The 22,041-nt window shown below is 56.3% G+C and overlaps 1 protein-coding gene and 1 long non-coding RNA gene across 2 annotated transcripts; one reads left to right on the top strand and one right to left on the bottom strand.

Annotated features, from left to right (window-relative positions):
* Positions 1 to 800: 800 nt before the first annotated feature.
* Positions 801 to 17,175, bottom strand: SPDEF (SAM pointed domain containing ETS transcription factor). The gene is made up of 7 exons (XM_037000724.2): positions 17,037 to 17,175; positions 16,737 to 16,874; positions 6,723 to 7,187; positions 4,682 to 4,879; positions 3,196 to 3,243; positions 2,939 to 3,085; positions 801 to 979 (listed from the first exon to the last, which is right to left on the bottom strand). The coding sequence occupies exons 3-7, from the start codon at positions 7,156 to 7,158 to the stop codon at positions 801 to 803; spliced, it is 1,008 nt and encodes a 335-aa protein (XP_036856619.2). The 5' UTR covers positions 7,159 to 7,187; positions 16,737 to 16,874; positions 17,037 to 17,175.
* Positions 13,071 to 19,394, top strand: LOC140846884 (uncharacterized). Its single transcript, XR_012126380.1, has 3 exons — positions 13,071 to 13,259; positions 17,689 to 17,868; positions 18,042 to 19,394. It is a non-coding gene; the product is annotated as an uncharacterized lncRNA (long non-coding RNA).
* The last annotated feature ends 2,647 nt before the right edge of the window (positions 19,395 to 22,041 follow it).

Here is a 22,041-nt window from a genome sequence, read left to right as displayed (position 1 = left end):
GGCTACAGAGGCCGCCACTGCCTTCTCTCCAGTGAACCCTGTTCGGCCCCAGCCCACCTCCTTCTTTTTAGCCCACACCAGGTGGAGGGTGATGAGGACCATTCCAGCCCTTCCTTGGCCTTGAAGCCTCACTGCCTTTCTCCCACAACTTCTACCAATCAACTTTCGCTTACCTTCTAGGCTCTGCTCAATGCCACCTCCCCCAGGAAGCCTCCCTTGACCACCCAGGATCCTGCAACCACAGCCACTTTGAGCACAGAGGGCCTCCAGGCTGGGTTACTAACTCACTTCACAAACACATGCCAGCTCTAGGTAACTTTATTATCCATTCCAGCAGGACACCACTGGCTCACCAGCTCGGGGGGCAGGTGTCTCCTAGAACCATGCCAGGCATAGTACAGAACGGATGGCAGAAAGCACTGGGCTGAGGGTGGCCTTGGCCAAGTCACTGCCATTCTGTTGACTCTGCTCAGGAAATCCTGAGGTCAGAGGCTGGGGTGGAGGGAGGGCCGACACTGGAGAGCCGAGAGCACTGAGGGCAGCCCTGGCGCCCTCCATCCTGCAGCGGACTGGCACCTGAGCAGTCAGGGCTGAGGAGGAAGCACCCCCACCCCAGGGTCCCTTAAGCCCCAGAGAGTTCACTTGCACCCCTGGGAGCACTGGGTGGTCCCTTCCCTGACCTTGGACTCTGAATGCCAGCAGGCTGCTCTCTCCCCAGCTCAGGGTCTGGCCGAGGCAGGGGCAGGCAGGAGGCAGGTGTGGCAAGGGCAGTTTCAGGCCTAAGGCCTGGCCCTCGGCCCTCAGATGGGGTGCACGAACTGGTAGACGAGGCGCTGGGAGATGTCCGGCTTCCGGATGATGCCCTTTTTGTAATACTGGCGGATGGAGCGACTCAGCTTGTCATAGTTCATGGCAGGACGGTTCTTGCGGATGCCCCACAGCCGGGCCACCTGGGCGGAGTCCTCAATTTTGAAGATGCCTGGGGGAGCAGGAGGGCCCAGAGGAGCCAGTGATGCAAGTGGGGTGGCAGGAGTGGGAAGGGCCAAGGCCAGCAGGTCAGTCTCTCGGAAAGCCAAGGGAGCGAGCATCGACTGTGGGTGGGGCTGGTCTGCTGGGACCACCATATTCAGCCCCAAGGTTGTGAGGGTTAAAGATGTGTACGCAGTGTGTCACAGGGCCCCAGAAGTGGTAAATAATATGAAGTCACCAATCTGGGTGCAGGGCAAGCCTGTGTACATTTGTGGGTTATTGGGGGCCCTGAAGCCTGGCCCCTGCCAGCCTTGGCAACTACTGTGGGGTTTAAACACCCTACACAGAAGGTTCTGGACTGTGTGCACGTCTTATTTGGCAAAGTCATCACCTGCCCCCACCGCCCTCACCCTTGCAATTCCCAAGCCGGAAAGACCTTTTGGCCATTCTCAGACATTTCAGCTCACACGGCCCTTTCTGGCAAGATGAATTCAGAGGATGTAGTAGAAAGAGTGGATTTGGAGCCATGATGATCTGGATTTGAATCCTGACTTTGCCATTTTTCTACCTTTAGAAGCGTTCTTTTGTAGGTCAAAGGGGGCTAGCATGTTGTTGAGCCTGAAGGAAATACCCATTGGTATGAGCTATTACAATGCTCATACTCCCAGCTCTCATTCTAAACCCTCCTGGGAAGGGCCCAGGCCAGCATGCCCCCTCCAGGAAGCCTTTCCAGTCTACCCTGCCTTTCCTGATCTTCCTTCCCTAGAACTCTATTACGGGACCCTCTTCCCAGAGCACTGGCTCACTGTCGTCTCACATATACACACAGGGTTAGCACACCTTGTGCAAGAACTTCTCTACCTCCTCTAGCCCCTTCTCATCCTCCATGCTCAGCCCTAGAGTTACCTCCTACATGAAGTGCTCCTGGACCCAGGCACAGATGCTCCCATGACCCCATCAAAGCACCGATGTGCTCTGCACACCAGCTCACTTCCCTGCTAGTTCTATAAGACTGTAGGTACTGAGGGCAGGGTGCAGCTGAATCCTCCTGCAACCCTTGCGACACTATAATTCTGCATAAATGTTGCTGAACAAGTGTGGAACGAGATGAAGTACTCAATGAAGTTTTGTTGGATGCATGAATCTAGTCCATTTTGTGGATAAGAGGACTGAAGCCCAGGTACCCACAGCTACTAATGGCAGCATGAGGCCTAGAACCCAGGTTTCTTGGCTCTGAGCCTTTTCCAAAACACACACACACACACACACACACACACACACACTCACACCATTTAGTCCTATGTTGTTCAATGAGGTAGCCACTAGCCACATGTGGCTCTTGAGCACTTGAAATGTGGCAAGTCCGAATTGAGCTGTGCTAAATTTAAAATATGCAGCAGATTTGAAAACTTAGTGAAGCTGTCTCTTTAGTAATTTTTATATTGATTATATGTTGAAATTATAATGTATAATGTTAAGGTAGATAAAAGTATTACTAAAATTAAATTCACCTGTTTTTAAATTAAAAATTTTTTAACGTGGCTACTCTTTAAAATCTAATATCTCACATGTGGCTTACATTGTATTTCTCACTGGGCACCATCAGTCTCCTGGGAGAAGCGATGGTGTTTTGAGGACAAAGCTATGGTGTTTTGCTGTCCCACTTCTCAGCAGAGTTTTAAGCCTTATATGTCCCAGTCATCGTGTGGCACTGGGGACCCTAAATAAGACAGAGTCTGTGGGGACATGGATGTGGACACAAATGGCACACAGACCCTGGACTATCCAGTCAGGGCGGCATGTCTGGCCTTCAGGGCAAAGGTGGGGGCAGCTCCACCCCTCCGCCCAGCCCAACCCCTCCTTGTGCCTAGCACAGGGTAGGAACCCAGGCTGGCCCCACCAACCTTGGTACGCCTGTTTCCCCTGTGGCCCCGAGCCCTACGGTGCCCCGGCAGGGTGCCCCACTCACCCTTCTCCTTGTTCAGCCACCGGATGAAGCGGCCATAGCTGTGGGGCTTGAGCAGCAGCTCCTTGAGGAACTGCCATAGGTGGATGGGCTGCCCAGAGCAGGATGAGTCCACCTCGCTGTCGGTCCAGCCTTCCTCACTGGTGGAGGCTGAGCAGCCAGAGAGGGTGGTGGTGAGTGGGGAGCCCCCTTGCTTCGGTGGCAGCCACCTCTCAACCCCAGACCCTGGGGCCCGGTGCTCCCTGCCTGCCCCAGCTCACCGCAGTAGTGAATCGCCCCAGGTGAAGTCCTCTCTTTCATCCAGGCCGCTGTGGGGCAAGGAGAGGAGGTTGGGGACCCAGGAAAGACCCAAGGGTGGACCAGGGCATTTGGGTGGGATTGTGGGGCCATGGAAGCTTCCCTGTAGCTGGAGGACTGGGGGGTCCCCTATGGCTCCCTCCCTCCTGCCAGTCTGGGAAGACAATAGTTTACAGGGAGCTGCTTCCTAGAAGAAAACTTAGGATTCTGGAACTGGAAGGGGACTTAGAGGCCCCACAAGCAGCCCCGTGTTCAGAAGAGGAGAGCGAAAGTGGGGTCTTGCTCTGCCTCCCTTTTCTCACCTGTGAAGTGGGGCCAGGACATCCCCCTCACAGGTCCTGCAGGGTGACGAATTCTGCCTAGCACCTTGCTCAGTGCCCAGCATAAGAAAAACTCTCCCTGCCTCCTGTTGCCAAGTCCACCAAGCACTTCTATCCCCTCTTGCTCTCCACCTGGCCCCCTCCCCATCTCTCCCACCTCCAGACCAAGGGTAGGGGATAGAGGCAGCCAGCTTCCACTCTCAACCTGGCACTGGCCACTGCCCATGTTAGCCCCTGGCCAGTGGGCTGGGCTGGGGCAGGACACTGGTGTCTGACTGGGTCATACAAGTGGGTCCTGTCCTCTTACTCATTCTGGGCCCTTAAGGGGAGGGGCCTTGAGTCATTGAGCAAACACTGCCTCCTTTAAAGCACCTGGCTGTGTGTAGGGCACACAGCGGGCTCCCAGTGAGATGGAGATGATTTAAACACCAAGGGGTTGGGTACACCCATTAAAAATAGGGTAGCTGTATAGATACCAATGGCGAACAAGGTCCAAGATGCCCTAAGTGCAGAACAGGTGACACTCTGCTACTGTCCGTGTTTAAAGAGGCAAACCCCACACACATGTATCTGCTTGTACGTGCCTAGATTGCCCCAGCAAAGCACCCAAGGAAATGGGTGCAGTGATCACCTCCAGGGAGGGGATTGGAAGGCTGAGGGCCAGGACTGAGGGGGCAATTACTTTTCATTGTACACTGTTTTTCACTAATGTCTTTTTAAAAAATTCATGCATATTTGTTACTTTATTATTTTTTTAATGAAAAACAACACAAAGTAAACAAATGAAATTGTAAAAGGCCAAAGGACTTCATAAGTACCCCTGGTTCCTGTCAGCTATGACATCCTGTGTCCTCACAGTCTAATTTCTACCTTTCAACTTCGTGTGTTCTGTCCTAAGTTCTGGAGGCGCGACCAGGGCTGTGCGGGGGCCAGGACAGTGAGTTCACCTGGGACCCAGGAAGGCAACAGCAATTGGGGCTGGACTTTGGAAGGGAGCCAAGATTGGGACTAAGGGGCTGCTTCTCCAGCTGAGAGTTACCTCCTGGACAGCACCCTGGCCTAACCACCCCCATCAGTGTCCCTGGCTTGGAGCCTGGGAGGGGCTGCTCTCATCCACACCACGTCCTACCTGATTTCCAGATGTCCAGGTGGGCGTGCAGCACGTCCCCTCCCAGGGGTGAGCGCTGGCGGAACTGCTCCTCCGACATGGCACACAGTTCCTTGCCCCCCAGCTCCTGGAAGGCCTTGCCCATGGGCGGCAGCCGGTACTGGTGCTCTGTCCACAGGAGCCACTTCTGCACGTTGCCAGGGCTCCAGTCCACAGGGTCTGGCAAGAGACACTCCTTAGTTCCAGGGGCTGAGGGGAGGGCACACCCTGATGGGGAGCCCTGGGAATGGAGAACTTGTGGCCTGGGGTAGGGCCAGGCCAGACAGGACTTTGAGGGGCCCTTTGATGGTGGGGGTACCTAAAAAGAGAGGTGGTGAGAGAGAGGAGCCAGGGCCCTAAAAGTAAAGTTGGCCCAGGGCAGGGTAGCTTGAGCCTATGCAGCTCTCTTCTCACCCAGACCTCAAATCCTTCCAGATCCTTCCATGTCCCCCAAAGGACCTTTCAGGGAGCCCCAGCTGCTTCTTGCTTTCCCCCAAACCCTCAAAGAACCAAAAAAAAACCCACCAGGAATTAGTCCTACAACTCCAATCCCCAAGCTCTACCATATTTTACAGATGAGGAAACTGAGGCACAGAGAGTTTTATCCCCTTGTCCAACACCTATGGCTGGGTGTACAGTAGCTGTTCAGTGCATGTGAGATGAATGAATGAATAATGGCACAGGGTAGCTACAGCCTCAGAGGCTAGGGGAGGAGACACTGGTCAAGTTCTCAGTGTCCCCCCTGAGTTGCTGCTGAGGAGTGAGCCTGGCAGGGCACACAGGTGGAGGCCAGTCTGGTGGGCACAGTTACAAAGGGGCCTCTAAGTGAACACTGTGGTCTAAGCTGCTGCCCCAGCTAGGTGACCTGCAAGCTGGGCTGCCCCAACTTAGTAAACCCATTTTCCTCCTTAGGGTCAAAGCAATTTGTTTCTGTTCCCATTGTTCAGATGGCAGGCCCCTCCCAGCACTGTGTGGGAGCAGAGGTGCCGTGGGAAAACCTCCTGGGGTGGGGACTGGCATGGACACTGGGCAAGCAGAGGACTGGGGCAGGGGCAGAGCCGCATCAAGGGGGGACACCAGCTGGGCCTGCTAGGGGGCAGGGGCTGGACCCAGAGGACTCCGAGGAGGAGGGACTGGGCCTGAGGGATGCCTGAAGACCCTTCCTGTGTGAAAGCAGCAGCACAGAGGGTGGGAGGCTCAAATGCCAGAGCCCAGTGACCAAGGAGAAGGGTCAGGTCTCCCAAAGCCAGGGGAATAATGCAGGACCGGGGCCTGGAGACCTGGCAGCCCCTCAGCACCACCTCCACAGCCATACCTCCCAGGCCTTGGCAGACACACATGAGCCTGGCCTCCTGATGGCCCTTCTTGTCAGAGCCCACATCACTACCAACCAGTGACACATTTATCTATTTATTTACGATATTTCCCTCACTGTAATGTCAGTTTGGTGAATGAAGGTCAGTCACCATGCAATTTCCCAGTACTAGAACAGGGCCCTGCACAATAAGAAGTTACTGTTTACTGAGCACCTGTTATGTGCAAGGTGCCATCCTAGGAACAGGGGATGTAGCAGTGAACAAAACAAATGAAAATCCCTGTCCTTGGGGTGTGTACATTCCAATGGGGGGACAGAAGTAAAAGATAAATAAATAAAATATGCAGCCTATCATATGGTATATGGGTGAAGAGGTTGAGGGATGAGCACATGCAAAGGTCCTGAGGTGTGAGTGTTGTGTGGCTGAAGCAGAGTGAATGAGGAAAGAGCACAGATGAACCCAAGAGGAGGTGGTGGGCCACATGGTATAGAGCCCAAATTCACTTCATCTAAGTGGGGACATTGGGCTGGGAAAGTGGGGCACAGAGAGGGCCCAGGCTCAAGGCTGCTGTGTGTTACGGGCTGATCGCAGGTGTAGAAGCCCCAGCATTGCTGGGGCTGCCCGAGGCAGTGCCCCTGCCCCTCCCCCAGTGACCTCAGCTCTGCCTGTGCTCCACCCTAGGGAGGTGGGCATGCTGATGGACTCACCTGCAGTGATGTTGAGCAGCTTGCAGGCTGTCTCGATGTCTTTGAGCACCTCACCCACCACCATGGACTGCACCTGCTCCAGTGAGTGTTCCTCCAGGGTCAGCCCCCCTGGTGCCAAGTCCAGGCTGCCCCCGGGGGCCTGGCTGTCAATGACTGGGCACTGCTCTGGCTCCTCAGGTGGCTCCTCCTGAGTGCTGGCCCCCGGGCCCTTGGCTGCCCAGCTGCTGTCCTCAGGGTACAGCATGTCAAAGTAGGAGAGGTAAAAGGTGGACAGGCCCTGCTCAGGTGTGGCAGGTGGGCTGGGGCTCCAGTCCCGTCTCTCAGGCCCCAGTGCCCCCGCTGCCGCCTTCTCCAGGCCTGTCCGCAGCACCACATCAGGGGGCAGCAGGGGGCGGCCGGGGGGCGTGCTGCTCAGGCCTGGGCTGGCACTGCCCATGCTGCTGCGGCCTGGGCTGGCGGTTGCGTCTGCAGAAGTACAAGAGGGAGGAGAGTCAGGTCTGGCTGCTTCCCCGTCCCCATGGGGCCTGCTAAGCTGGTTATGGGGATAAGGAACCCAGTGGGCAGTGGCTGGGCCTGGGAAAGAGTTGGGGCTTTTGGGTCATTGGGCAGCTAGGACAGGGCTGGGCAGACCGGCCTCCTGGCTGGGAAAGAGTGAGGCGTGAGTCGGGTAACACTGAAGATGCACAGCCCCCGCACTCCCCAGGGAAGCCAGGTTGGCTGGGAGCAGCAAATCTTTACACACAGAGTGTGCTTAAAACAACCTCCTGAGGTTCTTGATCTCCTTCAGTTCTCACAAGTGGAGACAGGGTTAGCCCCATTTGGCAGATGGGCAAACTGAGCCCTGGGTAAAGAGCCTTTAATGTCCAGGCTCTGTCCCTGAGCAGCCCATAGCCAGATTCCAGTCCACATCCTGTGGAGGAAGCTCCTTCTGAAAGCTAACCTAAATCTTTCTTGTTTTCTTTTATTCTGCCCTTGAAAAGGGTAGGGAAAGGTGAAGATCACTGTCATCTTCACCAGCCTGGTGAGGAACGACAGGAGTAAGTGAGGCATGTGGCAGGGTAGGACCCCCTCACTAGTTGGGAAGGCAGGCCCCCTCTCTTTCCATAAGGCCATTTGATGGCTGTGTGTGAATAATTCCCAGCATAGGGCTGGTAAGGTGGTCACTGAGCAACAACCCCAGGGTGTGCTTGGCCCCACCCCCACTCAAGGCTGGGTTCCTGGTACCCACCCTACCGATTAAGGGCAAATTCACGTGTGCCCTTTCTCAGGGGTATTTATATTTTAAGCAAGCAGTGTTTCTAAAATGTGATGCCTGACCACCGGTATCAACACTACCTGGAAATGTGTTAGAAATGTGACTACTGAGTTGGAAGCTCTAGGGGGAGACCCAGCAAAGCATTTCCACAGGCCCTTTGGGTGGCTCTGATGCATGTTCACATTTGAGAATCGCTGCCTTAGAGGCATCGGGCCAGTAAGTGGGGGAGGCTTTAACCAAAGGTTGGGTAGACTCTTTAGTAGTGGGGTTTATTGTGCCACACTGGAATGGAGTTGGGGTTCCCTGGCCCATCTCCAGTCACCCCATGGAACTGTCCTGCTCAGCCTCAGTGTGCAGTGGCATTTGTCCCTGCAGGTGGGATAAGAACAGAACCTAGTTTGGAAGACAGCTCCCCTCATACAATTCAGGAAGTGATGTCCTTTTCTGTCTGGTGAGCAAAACTTGGTGAATGGAGCTCAGGTGGAATTTTGGCCCTCTCTTGTCCCCTCTTGTGCAGTGCCCAACACTCCCAACTTCACATGGAAGCCCCGCCAGTTATCAAGAAGGAGAGCATGCCAGCAAGAAAGAAAGGCGTTTCCTTTGGTTTCCACTCTCCTTTTCAAGGGCTCCTTTAAGTGACAAGGAAGGAAAGGTCAGGGTGGGTGGGGTGGGCAGGGCCAGGGAAGGGGGGCCAAGGCTGTGGGGGACAGAGGGCAGGCCTGGAATCATTTCAAGTCCTTCTGTGCAAACACACGTGTGTGCTGTGGGCCCACGTTATTTACCCAGGCAGTGCCAATAGCTCACTTTGTCCCTGGGTCCCCACCCTGGCCTGTGCCCACACCGTACCCACTAGGTGGCCCCACCCCCAGAGAGCCCCTCTCAACCTCCCCTCCCCCCATCACCCCTGCCTGCCTCCTGCCCCATCCACGTCCCCAGAACTCCATGCCTGCCACGTTAGGACAGTCTCTGCCAACACCCTGGGCCATATGCCAGGGAGACGGAAGCTTTTCCAAGAAGCAGAACTTGCTTCCCTCATGGCCCTCCTATTTGCTTGGCTTCAGCCACAGGTCAGATGGGAGGCAGCTTCTGTGTTTTAGGGCACAGTGGCATGAGGGGTCACTGAGAATGAATGGACAGAGCCGGTGGCAGCGTCTGCCAGGCGGGGATGCAATGACACGTCCCTGTCCCATCTGCCGAGTGAGCTCTGTAGCCCTTGCGTCTGGCCCTCCCTGGGAGAGGTGGCCAGGGCCTCACTCCCATTCCTCCTCTGTGGATGGGGAAGTTAAGGTGCAGAGACTTAGATGACCTGGATCCAGGTTTCCCAGCTCCTGGCCCAGGGCTCTTCCCCCTCAGGGACTTCAAACCCCCTCCTCACACCCTGCTCTGCAGTTCCCCATCACCTTGCTTCTAAACGCCAAGGAACTTGTTCTCAACCAAGGCTTGGTCCCAGCTCCAACACTTCCTTGGTGAAAAATAAGTTAATGATTAACCATGTAGCAGAAAGAAAGACCCAGTTGGTCGCCGGCAAGGTGGTGGTGGGGATGCTCTGACCCCAGCGGCCCAGGTCTGGGGGACCTTGGTGTACTGGTCAGGGAACCAGGAGCCAGGGTGCCCGGGCTACAACTGCCATCTCCTCCAGGCCCTGGGGCTGGACTCAGGGGGGAAGAGAGACCTGTGTTCTGAGCACCTCCCAGGCCCAGAGTGTTCCTGCAGGTTACCCCCTGTACTCCTCACAGCTGGGGTCATGTGGCTGTGAAGGCCCTGCTTCATAGATGCAGATGTGAGGCTCAGAGGAGCTGTGCAGCTCACCCAGCGTTCCCAGCTGGCCATGCATAGGCTCTGCTCACTGGACCACTTTCCCTTGGAGGCTCCTTCTCTGGCCTGTCCCTTCTTCCCAGGATCCTGCTCACCTCCTGATTGGGCAACTTGATCCTCCAAAGTCCCTTCCCACCTCCAACCTGCTTATTCCACCCGACTGTCAAACTCATTTCCCTCCAACACCCTTTCGTCAGACGCAGACCGTTTGCCCAGGAACCTCCCCTTAGCAGCCCTGTCCAATCACAATGGCTGGTGCCTGCTGCTGAGCCCACCTCCTGTCCTGTTCAGATAATCAGAGTTGAAAGGGACCATGTATTATGTAATGATTTTATAGATGGGAACAATGAATCCCAGAGTGGGGGACAGATTAATTGGCTGGTCAGCGGCAGGGTCTGGAGAAGAACCAGGGATCAACTGACATGGTGACCATATCCAGGCTCTAATAAGAGCAGCTTTTCTCTCCTGGCCCTTGTACTGTGGGCATGACATAGCTATCTCCTCTTGCGTTGTTGTCCCCTGACCAAAACACCCCCTCCTGCTCACCACAGCTCAGCCCAAAGCCCTTCTCGCCCAGGAAGCCCTCCCCAACCGCTCCCTCCTCTGACCTGCCAGCTCTCCCGCTCTGTGCCAAGCAACTCAGCCATGATTGTATTCACAGATGATTGTCCACTCATGAGGGCATATGTACATCGGGAAAAATGAGGCTCAGAGAGTGGCAGTGCATGCCCATAGTCACACAGCAGAGCCAGGACCAGGCTAGAGGACTGCTGACCTGCAGGCCTTTGCTCCATAGGCCTAGGGGCCTGGGACAAGCCCAGTGTTTTCCAGCTCTCAGTCCCTCCGATGGCAGGCCCAGCCTTCACAGCAGCCTCTGCCCACTGGGCTCAAGGGGCTGCCTGTCTCCTGAGTGATGCCTCCAGCTTCCAAACCTCGAGCTGATCTTTTCTGAATTAAGCCACATGTCTGGATTAAGGCTCAGTGTGTCCTGGCTCCCTCCTGCCTCAGAAGCTCTGGCTCTGATTCCAGACAAAGGAAGTTTGGTAACAGCTGGTGGAGGCCAAGGCCCAAAGACAGGGCCAGATTGGTGGGGCAGTGGCCAGAAGAATTAGCCACCCTGGGCCCCTTCTCTCAGCACCTCCCATACCCCCAGGAAGGCAGATTAAGGAGAGAGCACAGAGGGACCCAAAGTAAGAGATTTACAGCAGCTGTTTCCCAACATGGCCCCACTCAGGGCCAGGATGTGCCCCTGGAACACCCCTGCCTCCTCTCTTCTCACTCCTGCCCCTAACTGGTACCAGCAAAAGACCCTGATATCTCCTGAAACTCAGCCTTGGGGAAGTAGAGTTACCGAGGAGGTCTCCATAAGGCCCTTGGCTGTCATGGGGTTGGAGCCTGTCTCCCACATCCTGCTCAGTCCAGGCTCCCAGGCCTTACCCGTGGGAGAGATTGAAGGTGCGGTAGATGTGCCTGAACCTCTCCCTCAATCCTGAGAACCAACCTCATCTGCCCAGAGCCCAGGATCCCAACTGCAGACCCCAGTGAGAAGAGCACAGAGGGAGAGTGGGTGGGGCGGGGGGTGACAGAGCTCGCTACTCAGCTCTGAGTTGGCCTTGATCCCAGCCAGGGCAGCCCTCTCTGGCTCCCCACTGTGGCCCCTGCCCTGGCTGTATGCCCTCCCCCCTCGATGCGAAGGGCCTTCTTTAATGGGTCAGAATCAGGGAGCTGTGGGGGCTGTGACTAGGACCGGGCCTGGAGCCACACAGAGGGGCAGAGGCCACATGGGCCTGACCCCCAGGCTCCTCGTCAACACCCTGGAGAGAAGCCGAGCCCTTCCGGGTCACAGGGAGTCCGGGGCCAGTGCCCACGACCTGCCCGAGAGGCATGTCTGGCTTCTCTGAACCCTCCCTGCCTCTGGCCCCAGCCTCCCCTTCCCCTTCCTTAGACATTCCCTCCTCACCCTTCAGCTCTCCTCCTGCCCCCTCACTTCTCTTGGTACAGCTCCTGCCCTACCATGGAACCCCTGCTCCCTGCCCTCTGAAAGTGCTCATACTAGCTGGGCCCAAGAAAATCACCAGCATCCTCCGTGCTGACCACCCTTCTCTGCTGCGTGCTGGCCTCCCCGGTAGACAGACACCCTTACCCAGGAAGGGATCCCAGGCTGGCCACCTGCAGGCAGCACCAGCCTTCTCTCAAGCACCTCTTTGTGGCCATCTCGAAGTACATGCTGCCCCAGAGGTTTCCAAGGGCAGAAAGAAGGGAGGTGCATCTCCGGGAAGTAGTTGAGGAAAGACTCACGTGTCTCGGGCTCTGCTTGAGAGTATGGGAGGCAGATTTCTTCTTATCCCCCCAGCTCTTCCCCATCTTTTCAGACTCTAGACCCATCTTGGCCACTGACTTACCTTCCTCAGGAGCCCTGTTCTCTAGGAGGTTCAACTTGAGAAGCCGGCCAGGGGCCCAGGAGAAGAGGTGTAGGGAGACTTGGAGTTGGAGTTGGGGTGAGGCTATGCAGGGATTCGAGGGTGGGTAGGGAATTGGGGAAAATGGCCAGGTAGTAGGAGGACAGGCGTAGGAAGAGAAAGGGTTGGGGGAACCTTAGGGAGATCTGGTCTAGCCCACTTTTCCCAGAGGCCATGGACCTGGAAGCACATTTGGACTGGCTCTGTCTCCCATTCACTCCTGCAGCCTCGCTACTGCTGCGTCCACACACACAGCCTCACTGACAATCACTCCCACCTCTTTCTGGGACGAGGGGAAGGTAAGTAAACTGCTTCCTTGGGCTCTGCCTGCGGTCCCCCAAGGCAGCCAGTAAGGTTTGCACCTGATAGACCCAGGTGCTGCGACTGCTATGGGGCACACATCCATGGTGACTGAGCAGGACTGGAATTCAAGACTGAGCGCCACCCTCTTCTGAGATGGTGCTGATAACTAGGCACCTTCAGACCTCTGGGTCACCCCTGCTGACCACCGCTTCTGCCTCTGCTGACCCAGCCCCTGAAAATCCCAGCCCCAAAGTGGTTGCCAGCCACATCAAGAACAAATCCTGCCTTTCAGGGCTCTCCAGAAACTGCAAATCACTCCATTCAGCCTTCGCAGAGCATACACTGTGAGAGCATACACAGAAGGTGCTTTCCCTGCCCCAGCACCCAGTCAAGCTCCTTTGCCCTACCTGGAGCACCATGCCCCGGCCATCTACCTATCCACCCTGGATCACATGGTGCTGCCCCACACTCCTCTCTCCAGCATTTGCTACACAGCTCGGAGGCTTTTTGGATATCTCACTCCCCACACTCCCACCACCGCCTGGCAGCTGGGTCCCTGAAGGCATGCCTGTGGCACCCTGGCTGGTCCTCGCGGCCTCAGGCTCCTCATCAGTGACATTGGGGGCTCATAAAGACAACTGTCCCTGGGGTTTGGCATGACAAGGCAAGGCGGTGATATGAGAAGACTTTATAATCCCCCAAGAGGTATGTGTGCATGCTGGGTACTCTGGTCTCTAATCTTACACATCTCTGTAGCCTCCCCCAGGCCCAGCACAGTGCTGAAACACGAGGTGCTCTATATATCCCAGATGGTGAATCTGTACAATCTTGACAGGACTGAGAGAGAAAATGTGCCTTGAGCCCCAATCCTAGGGCCCGGGAGCACACACTGGGGCTTGGAAATGCGGTTTTGGGGCAGAGTTAGGGCCCTTCAACATTATAGAAAATGATACAAGTCCAGAATGACCTGTCCTGAGAGGCTAAGAACAGAAATTACTTCACAAAGAGGTTTAAATGGGCAGGGGCAGGTGACTGGGGGTTCCTGGGACCCACCTGCACTGTGAAGTGTCAGCGGAGACACATTGTCCTTCTGGTCCTAGAGCCCTGGAGGGGCTCATGGCAGGAAAAGCTGGATGCTGGTAGCCCTCAGGCCAACTTGCTGCCTCAGAGCAGAGACCTGGGTCCCCACTGCGGTCAGCAGTCCCCGGAGCTGGAACCCTAGCCTGGACAGTCACCCCCAGACTCCTCTCCTAAACCTCAGAGCTAGAGGGAGAAGGAAGGGCACCTCAGTTCTGGTGGTGCCTGGAGGGACCTCATTCCCCCTTTCTACGGTCCTGGATGGGCTCTGGTCCATCTGGCACCCAGCAGATTCCCACTCAGGTCCCTGGCTGAGAAGGATTGGTCCAGTTGGGGGAGAAGGCTCGCCTGCCTCTGGTTTGGAGGCCCCACCCAGTGCCGGGAGGTGGGAGAGGAGAATCTGGCAGGGGGCACCTTCTGGACTAGGAACCTGCGAACTCGGTAGAGCAAGGAGCCCAGCATTAAATGTCAGGAAGAGCCCAGGGCAACTCGGCTTGTGCAAAGTTTGCTTTGGGAAGACTTGTTCCACCTGACAGGCTGCTAGCTTGGCTGGGGGCACAGGGTGGGGCGTGGAATGGGATGGGGGATGGGTAGGGTCCTAGACCAGATGCTCTGCTCTCTAGCTCTGGTACTGAGGCAAGTGACTCAACTTCCTCTGAGAATCTGTTGTCTCATCTGTTAAATGGGCTGTCAAGAGCAAGTCTTAAAGGGGTTAAGAAGATTGAGGGAGAGTGTAGATGGGGATTCCTTGTAAATTCTAATGGGCTGAGTATGCATGAAGGAGGCACCTGGGAGCAGCAGGTGAGGGGATGGAGCTGAAGAAGATGGGAGGGAAAGGTAGCGGGGTGAGGGATGAGGGGAAGAGGAAGGAAGAGTCGGGTGGCAGTGGTGGGCAGAGGGGAGCACCTGAAGTGTGGAGTCTGGGAAGGAGCTGAGGGTGGTGGTGGAGGAGGTCATCCCGCTCTCCAATCCAGCCCAGGGCAGCTGCCAGCCTCACTACACCCGGCCTCCAGGGGGAGCCCCAGCCAGAGCCGCCCAGAGTCCCCTGACCTCTGCCGAGGAGCCTGGGCTGGGAAAGCACACTGGTCTTGCAGAGCTGGCAAACCCAGCCGGCCAGCCTGCTTCCACCCGTTCTTACACAGCCTTCAAAACCCAGCTCCAGGTTGTCTCCTCTATGACACCTCCTTGACTAGAGGAGGCCATCTGGTCTAAACTTCCCATTATACAGACAAGGAGCTGCAAATGCAGGGAGGAAAAGCGGCTTGCTCAAGGTCACACACAGGGGGCCTCAGCCCATCCTTTCTTGCCTTCCACCCAAAGGGTCTCGGGAATCAGCCTGAACTGATTTCCCATGTTACACTCAAGCTGCACCAACTGAGTTAGCATAAAATTGTGCTAATTGTTTCAGGGCTATTAACTACATCTGCGATGACCTTGGTGGTAAAAAGCGGGTTCTCCTTGTTCTGCTTACTGCCAGTGTCACAATTTCTGAGCATTGATTGAGCACCTACTGGGTGCCACCCTATTCTCTCAGGCTTGGTTGACAGAGAAGTTCTAATTAGTCCTCGTGAAAATCAAATGGCATTGCATCTATATTTTACAATTGGTAATGCACCATGAACATGTCCATTAGGGACAGAGTTTTGTCCCCCTCTGGTGCCCAGAATAGAGAAACACTTGACCATTCACGGTCAGGCCCTCAAAGGGGACGGTGGTCTTGTACCAGAGAGACTACCTCCTTCATACCCTAATCTCCCTGGGGGCCCTTGGGATGTTCCCTTTCCCCAAGTTTCTGTGAGTTTGGGGTGGTAAGACCCCAGGCTGGGGGTCCCTGGCTCCAGCCCTTCCCCAAGCAGGCAAGGGGAGGGCAGGGCTAGCCTGGCTGGGCTGGGCCATGGCCTGGACCTATCTGTCTGGTGGAGAGTCTCTGCCCATCCCCGTCCTCACCTCAGGCCTGGGGCGGCCCAGGCACCTGTTTGCTTTGTTACTCAGCTGAGCAGCTGGCACTGGGGAAAGCAGCTTTATTGGGGGTGTTGTGAAGCTGTTTATAGGGGAGGTGGGGGCCGGAAATGAGGCCAAGTCCCAGCCCAGGTCAAGGAGGAGAAAAGCCTTGGTGGTCATAAAGGGGACAGGCCAGTTGAGGCTTGTGGCCAGTGTATGGGCTGCTGAGTGGGCTCAGCTACAGGGGGAAGCAAGGGGACCCAGGGCTAGCTCAGGGGCCTGTACCCTCCCCAACACCCCCCCACACGTGCATGCATGTGCACACGCACATGCACGCGCGCACACACACACACACACACACACACACACACACACACACACACACTTTGTCCAGCTTCAGGGCAGTCCCCAGCCCCACAGACCCTTTGGCCTTCTACCCTGTCATCTCCATCATCCACTTCCTTCTCTCCACAGGACGCATTTGGCAAATCTTAGAAATGAGTGCCTTTGAGGGCCCTCGTTTCTCTCTTAGTGTGCCCAGCTTGGGCACCCCCCCCACTCCCTGCATACCTGTGCCCAGGGGCTTTGCTCCATGGCTCCCCAGACCACCTGGTTCCTGCACCCACCACAGCCTTGCCCACCCTCTGGGCTCTGGGCCTGTTCTGCCTGCTCCAAACTGGACACTGACCCTGAGCCTCTAGATTCCAGCAAGCCCCTGCCCACTTGTGGCCTGGCCCCAGGGGACCCTTCCCTTGGCAGAGCAGCTATGGCTGGTGGTGGCAGAAAGATGGCTTGTGTTTCACTAGCCAAGCAGAACCAGCAGGTCTCCGGAGCTGAGGCTCTGCACCTGCAGAGCTGCCTCCCCGCAGGCTGTAGGGGCTGGTCTCCATGAGCAGCCCAGAAGGGGCCATCACAGACATGGGGCACCCCAGGCCTCACCAGGCCAAGGGGTCTCAACCAGGCTCTGGGGTGACCCAGGGAGGCAGGCTGGGCTGCATGCAGAGGGGTCAGGGGCTTCTGGGGTTGGAGAACCCAGATCACAGGGTGGCTGATGCCTGGGAGATCAGTTCTGAGCTTGCAAAGTGCACTTCCAAGTCCTGCCCTCAGTTACCTGCAATCCCACAACTGTCAGGAAGAAGCCCCCGTGCCTCCCCCAACACTTACCAGTTAGCTGTCTGGTGCCCAAAGGGTCGTCCACTGCAGTGTCAACCTTGGGGGCCAGGGGGAGGCGTGGGCAGCTTAGGCTACTGCTGGAGCTCAGCCAGGCATCTGGGGTGCCGGTGGGACCAGGGACCGGCGGGGCTGGGGGCAGAGGTGACACTCGGGTGGGCCGCCGGGGGCCTGGCCACCCTGCAGGGGTGGTCCTCTGAGGTCTCAGGGCTGCATGCCCTATGGGGAGCCCCCTTGCCCCCAGCCCAGGGCCACCTGTTGGCACTGCGGCAAAACCCAACCAGAGGGGCTTACATAGGGCCACGGTCGGCTCTGGGGACTGGGTCTGCAAGGCAGTGTAGGCACGGTCAGAGTGGAGGAATGTGCTGGGAGGAAGTCAGGCAGCTGTGAGATGAAGAGTTGGCCAGGGCCTGATTTCCCATTATAAGTAATCCTTCCTTATTTACCTGAACAAATATGCTCCCTGCTTACCTCAGACCACAGGCAGGCTCCCGGTTAACCCTTGCAGGCCTTCCCCTCCTTGCCAGGGGATGCATACCCTGGCAGTCTGGGAACTCACTGATGCATTCACTCACTCACTCACTCACTCACTCTTGACTCATTCATTCATTGATGCATAGCCACTGAGCTCATATTATATGCAAGGCACAGGGGATAGATCTATCTAGAGATGGGATCTAGGGCTGGGATGCTAAGGGGGATCAGTCAAGATCAAGGGACAGGCAAGCAAGCTCAGGAAATTCAGGGCCACCCATACATACCCCAGTGGAGGGCTTGATGGAGCACCAAGGGTGGGCTCCTGGAAAGGGGAGTCAGTGCGGGCTTCCTGGAGGAGGTGCTGTCCCAGGCCAGGGATGGAGGGAACTTCAAGAACCTCAGGGAAGGGGATCTGAGGCTCATGGGCCCACCTACCCCTTGTGAGAGCCATGTTCTCTGTGCTCCATAGAGCCTGACCCAGGGTCGTCGCTCAGCGGTGTGCAGGAAGGACTTGCAGCTCACTTTCCCAGACCCCGAGTGGGGGTCACCCTGCAGCAGCCTGCTCTCCCACAGCACCTGAATGGGGGAGGCAGTGAGGCACCCACCCCCGGGTTCCTCCATCTCCATGAGCCCAAGGAGGGCCGCGTAGGTGAGTGCTCAGCTTCCTTCTCATCCTGCCAGTTGGGTTGAGGGATGTCCCCAGAGGACAGGTGCTGGCTCTTCTTTTTCTGGATCATTTCGGAAGGGCACCAAGCACCTGTTGCCCTATTCTGTCAGAGGAGGGCAGTTTAGATAATGTTTATTGTTATTTTCTAATTTCAGAAGGACTTATGTTACCACCCACAGTGTGAGTATTCTAGGGCTTCAGGAAGATTTCAAGGTCTTCAGAACTAGCCCCTTCATCGTAACTGATGCCAACATTCTCCAACATACGATTAGACTTTTTGCCCCGGAAAGCCCTGTGCTTGGTTGTACTTCCACAGCACCTTGGTGAAGATCATTCCCCAGAAAAGGTCGAGGTAGGATGGGATGGAAGTTGGGGGAGGTAATACAAAGTCTGACAGTGGATACAGTCGACCATCCCAGGCTTCCTGCATCAATAAAAAGACCCCCTGTTCTCCCAGGTGGGACCTTGTCCAGATGCTTTTCGATTCTCTGCTTCCCTTCCAGGCAGACAGCCCTCCTGTTCACTCTCACAGAAGCTTGTGCTTGTATCAGCACCCCAATGCAGCCCTGATAATGGACCCTGCACAGTGAGTGCCCACAATATGCTGGGCACTGTTCAGCACTCACCAGATGTTAAGGCATTAACCATATTAGAACTACTAAAACATGGGTATAGGCAAGTATAAGGAGTTCCTGATAAGTGCCAGCACACAGAATGTGATTTCTGGAGCATCTGGCCTGCGCCTCCCTCCGCAGGCCCACCCTCTCAAGCCACTAGCCTGTCGGAGAGCAAAGAGTGCTGGGTGGGATGCAGGGAGGCAGGGAGTGGTTTCACCCCGGCCATTGAGCCACTGACTAGTGGTGTGATCCTGAGCCAGTCTCAGGCTCCTGCGGGCCTCCCTCACCTCCTCTGCGACATGGAGATGATACTTGCCATACTGACCTTGCAGGTAGGGCGTTGTGATGACTGAATGTCCTTTGACAATGGAAGCTAGACGTGCTTAGGCAAGAGCAGTGTGTCTTTGTCGGTTGGTTGGCCAGATTGCCGCCTTCCTAGCTTTCTTTCTGCCCCCATCTCCCTGCCAGCTGGTCCTCCCACTTGGGTCCCACCCTCCTAGGAGATGCAGCCTGGGGACGATGGCAGGGACAAGGCTGGGGCCCATGCCAGTCGCAGAGAGTTGGGGCTTCCTCTTGCCCGGTGGACACAAGGTTCTTCCCTGTCCAGGCCTCAGCTCTGAGAAGGTGGGAACAGCCGGGGCAGTGCTCCCCTGCTGAGATACGGAGAGCCTGGGCTGCTCACCCAGATGGGACTGCAGGGCAGGCTGGGCAGGAAGCCTCGTCTGTGGGACCCCAGAGACCATGCAGCCCTCATGGTACAGAGGGAAACACTGGGATCAGAGAGGCTGGGAACAGACCCACGGACACACAACAGAGCTGGAATCTGAATTCAGACTCCAACCTGTGCACACGTGTGGCATGTACTCTCTCAATCCTGATAAGCCCACATAAGCACCTGAGGGGTTCACTGATCTTCTCATTCATAGATGAGAAACAGAGGCTCCTTAAACTTCCCCAGAGGCCAGAGACTGGGCAGAGGCAGAATTCCTGCTGGGTTCTTGGAGTCCTCTTCCCAGAACATCATATTGCAGCCTGATGGTGCACAAGGGGACCAGGGAAGCTAGGGGGTTATGGCTGTGTCTTTGGGAGCCCCGTATCTAGGTCCACCAACAGCAGCATGCAGGGCCCCAAGGAGTTCATGGCCTGCTGGCCACAGCCACAGAGTCTCTGCCTCAGAGGGTACAGATGACCCCTGCACCCCTTCCCAGGCTAGCTCTCTGTGGGCTCCCTGCTTTCAGGAACACCTGTTGTGTGTGGTAAATACAGTGGATAAGACGCTCCATTCTAGGAGCCAAAGGCCTTCCCAGCTTAGGGCCTGGTTCCCCAGCCCTGGGGTTCCTCACCAATGCCATCTCCTGCTCCTCTTCAGACTGACCCCTTACAAAGAGACCCCAAAGCTCCAGGAGGGTTGAGCGGATGGGTGAGTCTTCCCTGTGTTCAAGGCCTGGCTTATCACCCCCTATCCCCAATACCCTTCCCTGTAGCTTCATCCAGCCACCCCCATCACTGATTCACACCTGGGGTACCATCAAAGGAGGCCTCCCGCAACCACAGGGCCCTAGCACAGCCCTCCGGTTCCTCGGAGTTCCCCTGTGGGTGGAGCCAGAGAGGACTCCAGCCAGAAATGGGCTCCAAGCCCTGGGAAGCCTTCAGGTCTGTCTGGGGCCAGGGGCAGACAGCTGGCACACACACCAACACCAAGGCACATCCTTTCTATGCATTCCAGGCCCCTACAATGGGGAGTGGGGTGGTATCCCAAGATATAGCCTGGACCCTGGCCTTGTCTCTCACATGAATCCATTCATTCTACAAATATGTGCTGAAGGTCCAGAGTGGGACAAGCATGGTTAATTGGGTGGATCTTATTGGGTTTACATTCTAGAGAGAGAGACAAAGAGTCAACAGGAAAAGCAGTAAGTGAGTAAATTATATAGTACTCTAGGTGATGAGCACCTGAAAAATAGGGCCCAGGATGTGAGGAGTGCTTGGGGACATGGGGAACACATTGAATTTGGTCATTAGACCAGATATCCTTGGGAAGGGGTGATTTGAGCAACAACATGAAGGAGGTGAAGGTGGGAGCCCTGTGGTTATCTGCAAGGATTCCAGGCACTAAAGCTTGAGCAAAGGCCCTGAGGCAGGCTTGTGCCTGGTATGCTTTTGGAACCCGGAGGAGGCCTATGTGGCTGGAGCAGAGAGAGAGGGGAGTAGAGGGAGATGAGGCCAGGAAGGCAGTGTGAGCCAGTCTGCAGGGTCTTGAGGCCCTGGCCTCTTCATTTCTCAGGGCTTCCCAGCCAAGCCCCTCATTTACCCAGGGCTCACTGTGAGCCACATGCCATACCACTTGCTTCACAGAAGTTAATTTATTTAATTGTCTTAATAGCCCTTTGAGGTGGCACCCCTATCATTAGAGTCCCTATTTTAGCTTCAGTGAGGAAACTGAGGCACAGAGAGGATAGCAGCTTGCGTGGCAAGGCACAGAGCCAGGACCTGCTGCAGAGCCCAGACTCAGCCACAGCAGGGCCCCCTTCCTGCTCAATGCGTCAGTCCTCCCTCCTGCCTGCTCCAGGGTGCCAGGTGCACCCCCGGCCCACCCGTCGTGGGGGGCGGAGATGGAGGGGCCCGCGTCACTGCCCACACCCGAGAGCTGCCTTTCCCCCCATTAGCACAGAGCCAGTAGGGCCTTACCAAACCACAGCCCCAGATAAGAGCACAATTGGAACCTGTTTTGCTCGTAGGTTGGCTGCGGGGGTGGGCCATGGAGAGGTGGGAAGTAGGGGGAGCCGGCTGGCAGCTCCCTGGCCAGGCTATCAGCAGCCCTGCCCACCCCCTTCCCCATTAGCCCCTTTGAAATTTACTCACCTTATCAGGGGTGCAAGCTTTCTGAGGGAGGCTGCTAGGCCTTTGTGTCCAGTCGGAAGGTTGCCTTCCGCCTGGCTCGGCCCCTGCCCAGAGGAGACAATGTGCTGGGACACGTGCTGGGAGAAAACTGGCCCTCAGACACCCAGGGCGCCCTTGCTCTCACACACACAGACCTGGCCTCCCTGCCCCTGCTGGTGGGCACCTCCCCAGGCCCTGCCCGGGCACTGCCACACTCAGCCGGCAACACCTGGCTCCCCTATCCCTTCACCCAGGCTTCTCTCAGCCACCATTTGGTACTCAGTGCCAAGCGGGCAGGCACAGCCTCCTTCCCTGTCTCATGTGCCTGACCGGCTTTCCTCAGGAACAGGGCCTGTCACAGCACTGAGCCCAGTCACACCCTCAGCAAATGTTTATTGAGCACCTACTACAGCCAGGCCCTGGGCACAGCAGTGGGCAGGACAAACCAATCCCTCTCTCCCGTGGGGTTAACATTCGTAAATAAACACAAATAAATAGGACCAGTGTGTGTCAGAAGGTGAAATTTCAGCTATGGGGCAAAAATACAGCAGGGACACAGGATAGGAGGTGTTGGGGAAATTTTAAGTATGTGAGGGGATGAGAGGTCAGGGAAAGCCTACCTGAAGAGGTGATACTGGGATCAAGACCTGAAGGAGTC

This window comes from Manis javanica, chromosome 16 (genome assembly GCF_040802235.1).
Source record: "Manis javanica isolate MJ-LG chromosome 16, MJ_LKY, whole genome shotgun sequence".
NCBI classification, from domain to species: domain Eukaryota; kingdom Metazoa; phylum Chordata; class Mammalia; order Pholidota; family Manidae; genus Manis; species Manis javanica.
The sequence above is the reverse complement of the archived record's forward strand: the minus strand, read 5'-3'. Positions and strand labels throughout refer to the sequence as shown.

Bases quoted from the DNA above. Each gene is read 5' to 3' on its own strand.
- SPDEF (XM_037000724.2), bottom strand. From the start codon at position 7,158: ATGGGCAGTGCCAGCCCAGGCCTGAGCAGCACGCCCCCCGGCCGCCCC. The intron at 3,244-4,681 runs GTAGGACGTGGT...CTTGCCCCACAG, and splicing joins CCTGGACATCTGGAAATCAG to CGGCCTGGATGAAAGAGAGG. The intron at 3,086-3,195 runs GTGAGCTGGGGC...CTGGCTGCTCAG, and splicing joins TGGGGCGATTCACTACTGCG to CCTCCACCAGTGAGGAAGGC.